We start from the raw sequence: 6,852 nt of genomic DNA on the forward strand, positions 1-6,852 counted from the left end.
TTACCTCTGCCTGAAAACATTTAAGGTCTTTGATTAAGTTCAGTTGACAAGATGACTCCACTGGGATAGTGGGTAAACAGCAAAATACTGACGGATTTCACTGCAAATGAGGAAAAGATTCAAACTATTTAAGTAAGTCTTCCTATTGCAATATGAGGAAAACACACATGTAACAATTTGCAAGTCTACTAATTTCAGGAAGATATTAGAAATACCAGTCTCCAACAACATTAAATTTCAGTGCGTGTAGCGTTATTATGAGTTACAGATGATGGTCAAAGCCTCCTAAGAGAGGAGCAGCAAATAATTATATTCTACTTTCATTTATCAGTAAGTAGTTTACACCTTTTTTTGACACCAGATTAACTGAAAATAAATTATTTCGGAATTAGCTTTCTTTAAAGGTACTACAATTTAATAAGACAAATAACCCAATAAATAAAAGCCAAGTTAGTAACTTTTGCAGACAAATTACTACTCCAGTGGATATACTTGTCCTCTTAACTATGCTTTTGATGAAGACAAAGGTCTTCAAGGTGTTCCAACAAGGCAGCTGAACTGTGTTGGTATGCAAAGCCACAGGAAGTAGACATTCTCTCCTGAGGAGGCAAGGTGCATAATAACATAAGGCCAGCTGATGTTCAAGAAGTGGTTTCCGTTAAAACCCAAGCTATGGTGCTATGCTTCCCTGTGAGCTGCCCCTAAGCACAGCTGGAAAGGGACAGAAGGCCATGACTGTTGGGAACTCCAGACAGAAGACAGTGATTCTCGAATGTTCAGTAGGTGCAGCACAGCACCTTCATCACTCTGCAGCCGTTTTAATGTCCTCAGGACTCTCTCTAGATGACCTGGGGGAAGGGAGGATAAAGAAAAAGCAGGATTCAAATCTGTTTAGTGATTACAAATACCTAGTTTCCTACAAATTAAACAGGAATCAAACACAGATGCAAATTTTTGTACATATTTTGGGAAGCTACCTACGCAAGTCTTGGAATGTAACTTCTACAAGTCAGAGACTACAGACAGGTCCAACTAGTGTTTTTTTCTCCTAAGTTACCCATACGAAAGATGACAACATTATTCATGTGAATGAAGCAAAGGATTATTTCTGACAAGCACAGAAACCTCTTTAAGATGTATGTATAATGAGCTAACCTATGTAATTGAACAAGACAGTAGAGACATTAAAATGGCTACTGTCATTAATAACTTCACAATATCAATTCCAACTATAATTATTCAACTAGGAGTTTATTCAGCCCACTCCTTAACCATAGTTTAAAGATACATTTCTGTATTCCACATTTGGTAACTTCAGTAAAGAGATTGATCAAGACCATATTTTTAATGGAATAATGTAATATAATATGGTCTCATTTGTTAAATTCAAGTATGCTTATTTAGATTTTGCAGTATTGTACAGTAACACAAAAATGGAATATTTGCAGGCAGGCCTCTTATTAATAACAATGAATACTGACTACTAGATATCCATTAATAATAGTTTTACACAGAAAAAAGGATGTTCCGTTATCTCCTGGCACAACAGCAATATATGAATTGCAAGATACAAAGGTATAATCAGTGAACTTTTTGAAAGAGCCTTCTATAAGAAGCTGAGCAACATTAAACAAACATTTCAAGTTTACAAGTTCCAGTGAGTATTTTGTTTTACCATAATTTTTATTTCTAGAATATGGGATAGCTGAATCCTCTCCAAATACTCCAATAGGCATGTAGATGTTTATGCACACTCATATATAAAACTCCTGCACACACTCTCTTTACTTATGTGTACATATGCTGACCCATGTGAAAACGTAACACATGTGACATTTATAACTTACCGGTAAATCTGTAATGGCCATGCTGCTTGTGATGGAGTGGGCACTGAATTTGTTGGACTCACCAACATGGCACTATATATGTTGGAAGCAACCACAAGTATACAAAGTAGAATTGGTCCTATGATGGCTCCTTCCAGCCCCAGGTAATATGCTCCACCAGCTACTGCAAGACCTGTCAGGTAAGGATGGCCACCTCTGGAATGATGGCACAGAAAGAACAGAATTATATTGAGAAAAACAAACAATACTATCAATTATGAAATGTGAATTAATCACAAAGTTTTATTAAGCTTAGAAAATGACACAGCTAGCTATAGATACTTGTAGTTACACTGATCTGCTGTTTGAATGCCAGCACAAATATTCCAAGCTGTATTCGGTGTGCTATTTGCACAACAGATCAAACAGTGTATTGTAGCATATAATGCTGGTAATATCCACAATGGAGTAGCTACTTTATAGACATATGCTGAAGAATGTCTGAAGGAGTTAATGGCAAAAACATTTCCATTTTGAAAATGGAAAGATGATGATTACAAAAACTGTTCATGCTTTATGGTCAAGAATTGTTTTAGACAACTAGAAACATGTACCATAGCCAACCCTAAGCACACACATTAATTTACATGATGATAGCAACTTGCATTGCATCTTTCAAAGAATAGTTAGCATACATTCTTTAAATACATAGTCATGTCTTCTCATTTTGTTATAAAACACCCTCTCAGACTGAGTGTTTGTTATCATTAGGCTTTTAATGTTTTCAGATGCAAAAAAAACCCAGATTTTTATGAACATATTTACTGGAAAGTTGGGGCCAATGGAGCTTCTGGAACGAGCTATTATGGCAGCAAGTAAGCCATGCACTGTTCTTTTCCATGATTCAGTTCGGATGCACCACCTGAATCCTATCAACAGCATTTACACAAAACCTGCTCATCATGCTTAATCTTTACAGTTAAAATAATGATACTAATATGGAATTATATAAAAAAGCTACCGTTGAAACTTAGCACCTAATTTTCAGGAACTTGCTCTAAATTCTGAGTGTAATGGAGTGAAAATACCAGATAGTTGGTTTAGAGCTCTGGCAGTCTCTTGCCAGATTTCTACTATGGTCCTGACTTCTACCCAATTCCCACACTGACAGTCTTTGCCTTCATCACAACTGTGTGTGGAATGAGACCTGTAACATCACACACACCTCGATCATATCTTACCTAGACCAAATTTAACCTAATCTGGTAAGGCCAGACTGCTTTTCTGAGGGGACTGACTTGACCCTGAAGTTTAATGCTTCTCCAACAGTAGACACATGATTTATTTCTAAATTTTATCCAGCCTTGGCATCAGTTTAAACATTCTTCTGGCTAGTTTGCTAAATTAAACAACAGATCACCTGATGAAACAGGGCTACAGTATAAGTTTAATGCATTTGGAAAACCCTGCATAACCTAATTATAGCTATTTCAAATATATTTAATCTAATCCTCAAGACAGCATGATGTTCTGTTTAATGAGAAAAATACAATTTTGCTCCACTGTCAGAAAATCTATTCCTGCCACATGCATTTTCTGGACAGTAAACAAAGCCTGCATCCCCTACAGTCAAAAAATGTATTCTAATAATAAGAATAATTATTGTCTGGTTTAATAGCTACTAGCCTTAAATTTATCCACAATTTATTGTTTGAAAAAAAATCGTAATTTGATTATACTTCACCAATTACATTTAATTCATGCAAAATAACAAGTGCCACAGTCAATGAAAATTAGTATTAATATTGTGCATATTATCATTAGGTCTCTCTGTTCAGTGTAATCATATTCGGTGAACAAAAATATTAATTTCTAACAACACAGAACGGAAGCACTTAATGTCCAATGTCCTTACTTTACGCTAACTCTATTGTAATAAAAATCAGCAAAAATGAAGGACTAGTACCTGCACGTAACTAAGCCTGGACCACAAAATCCTCAGTTCAAACAGTTTACCAGGATTGTTTTGATGCTCAAGAGTGAAGCAGTAACTAGTTAACTTTTTATCTAGTCTGTATGTGATTGTGAACATGTCTTGCTCTCTATAGTTTGGAGTTTGTTTTTCTGCCTGTAATCTCAGCGCTGAAACCAGGAGACATTTCAAGCCAACAGAGGCAGCCAAACACCTAGCAAGATTCTTCAAGCAGTATGTGCCTACCTCCCACAACAGGAAAACAGCACTGGCTACTGTCTCTGTAGAAGCCTATCTCCAGTTTGCAATTTTATCTGTCTCTACGCATTTAAAGATCAATCCATAATCAATAGCCTCTTACAGTGGGGTGCGGTGACACAACACAAAGGTTGGTTTCAAACAAATCCTCACGTTTCTCACAACCCATTCTGAAAAATTGAAGTATTTTTTTCAGGTCCCCAACCAGCTCATGGATTTTTAGTTTGTTCTGCTGCATCATCTGGTATGAGGCCAGGTAAAGGAAATGCTACACGTCTTTAGTCGATGATTGGATAAATAGAAAAGGCATTCTTAGAATTACTTTGCCAATGGTAACAGTTGATTTTGCTGAATTTGAGAATGAGTTCAAGACCTTAAGTGACAAAGTTCACAGAAAAGAGGCCTGGCAAAGTAAAGGCACTTAGGAATAAAGACTTTTTACTATAAGGTGATACCTATGCTTGGAGACACTGTCCTGTGCGCTTCAGAAAAGTAAGTTTAATTAAAGGTGTCAATGATCATTAATCATTTTTACAATACTGTTTACAAAGCCTCCAATGTACTTACCCTGATATATCTGAATAAATTGCTGTATCTACAAAGTAGGTTGGCAAGAGGTGAAAAACCAGGAGCAAAATGGCTTTGCATCCCTGTCCTTGCACAAGCCACAAATCTAGGACTGCAGGGATGGCTGCCCAGTATGTACCCAGAAATGGCACTGCTCCCAGGATTGCTGCTAATGCTAGAGCACACAGAAGCAAAGGTGAGAAAGAGACCAGAAAAACATATTTCACAAATACATTTACACTTAAATTCTGACACTTTTGCCACACCAGTAGTCCCACTTCTATCAACTGTTGTAAATAAGATACTGAAGAAGTGCTGCATAAAGCTTTTGGTGTTTTATAGCTGTGGTTTAGGAAAAAAAGAAAATTACAGTATTCCCCATACCAAAAAGCTTCACCAACTGCCAGTCATAAGGAGTTACTTCCAAAAGAGGCATCAATTCAGAAAAAAAATACAGTTATACCAGTTATGCATGTTTCAAGCTTTCACACAGCTACAAACGAGCAACTGTGTGCAAGAAAATACACAAGCAGAAAACTCATTGTGCCTTACCAGATCTCCTGCATTCAACCATAATAATGCAGGTAGGACTGTGAGAAACCAGGCAAATATAAAATCCATGTCTCATGTATTTCTGTATACACGTGTACACACAGGAGAGTATGCTCTTCTAAACATACAAATTACACAAATACCCATTGCAATCTAAAGTGATACAGTACTGCTGTCATTCTAATCCAATGCAACAGGAATGAACATCACATGAATAATTAAGTTTTTTTTTCTCTTTTGGTCTCATTAACCAGAAAGCAAAAACTTCTAAGATTTCACATGTAGCTGAAAGAAAAAGAACAACTGCCTTCTAAGTAGGTGTAACGACAACCAATGCCTTTAAGGTAGCTGCATTTTATAATAGAGCCATTTCCTATTACACTTGTTGCTTTATAACTTCCCCTTTTGTTCCCTTGTACATGAAGGTACAACATTTTAAAATTTATTATCATTGTATTATTTTTAATTGAAGAGAAGCAGAAAGGAACAGACGAGAAGATTTTTCAGTAAAAATTGTTCAGCCATTTCTAAACCTAAGATTAAAGAACAAAAGAAAACCAGAAGCTGATGATACAGTCAGGCAACAGTACTGACAATAAGCAGCACGCCTCCATCATGCATTTTCATGATATCACATCTTCCTGAATTTGGACATCTTGAAATATCAGCACCTGTCAACCACAGAAGAAACAAAAGACAAGGCATGCAGAATGAAGTTAAAACCTGGAAAGACTCAGACTGAACAGAAGGAAGAATTACATCCTGCAAAAGAAACAGACAGGAGAAGTAAAATAGCTGGTAGAGGACATGTGAAAACAGAGAAAGGCAACACGCAGGGGTAGGACAGCAATCAGGGACTTCACCCTGCATATGGCCATTCTCCAAAAATGACTTCAAGACTAATCTTATCAGCAATGTTTAATCATACTTATCTAGTACAATAAATAAATATGTAATCTTATTATCTATAAATAGATTGTAATTGCTCAAATTCTTACCAGATGGTATGAAGACTATGTTAATCCCAAATATAGTGTGAGTCAGCCAAGTGTAGAGTCCATAGAACCCAGCCATTTTGAGGGAAGCATCAAATACACCTCTAAAACAATCAAAGAAACTCTGTTAAATTTTAATGGCGATAAGATTCTGGGAACTATAAAGATATACACAAGCTGTTTTTGAAAATCGCAAAGCCATTAGTGCCACAAGTAACACAGCTGAAAACATAACTTCTCCTGGTTGCACTAAAGATACATTTGTTCCCACTAAAGCTTTACGCTTTTATCAAGCCAATTTCCACTGCCTTGTTGGTCTCTTAAATCTTAGACCCATCCCATAGAAGTCCTCTTGCGCTATAAAGAAGGTGTCTCAATTTCTGAAACTCTTCATTGTTGACACAAAGTTTTCAGCATTTTAATTCAACTTGTCAGGTCCTTTCAAAACAAAACCAAAAAGAGAAAAAACCTGAGCATATCCAGAATAATCTGTTAGAAGGAAGCATTTAATCTAAATTTCTGAGTAAATCTTTTTCCTATCAAACAGAAACTGTGGTACAATTACATCTCAGTTGTCAAAAACATTTTAAACCTGTCCTTGAGTATCTCCTTATTTTTCCCATAAATATGCTTTCTGTACTATAGTAAAATTAACAGGGTCTTAACTTCTATAAGAATGCCC

The 6,852-nt window shown here is 36.2% G+C and overlaps 1 protein-coding gene across 1 annotated transcript; it reads right to left on the bottom strand.

Annotated features, from left to right (window-relative positions):
- Positions 1 to 555: 555 nt before the first annotated feature.
- Positions 556 to 6,274, bottom strand: TMEM245 (transmembrane protein 245; the record flags this gene model as incomplete). The annotated part of the gene is made up of 4 exons (XM_010023532.1): positions 556 to 848; positions 1,848 to 2,042; positions 4,624 to 4,798; positions 6,174 to 6,274. Coding segments are annotated over 4 exons (517 nt in total), but the record flags the coding sequence as incomplete, so codon positions are not given.
- Between the last annotated feature and the right edge of the window lie 578 nt (positions 6,275 to 6,852).

Source organism: Nestor notabilis, unplaced genomic scaffold (genome assembly GCF_000696875.1).
Source record: "Nestor notabilis isolate BGI_N333 unplaced genomic scaffold, ASM69687v1 scaffold8701, whole genome shotgun sequence".
In the NCBI taxonomy this organism is placed as follows: domain Eukaryota; kingdom Metazoa; phylum Chordata; class Aves; order Psittaciformes; family Psittacidae; genus Nestor; species Nestor notabilis.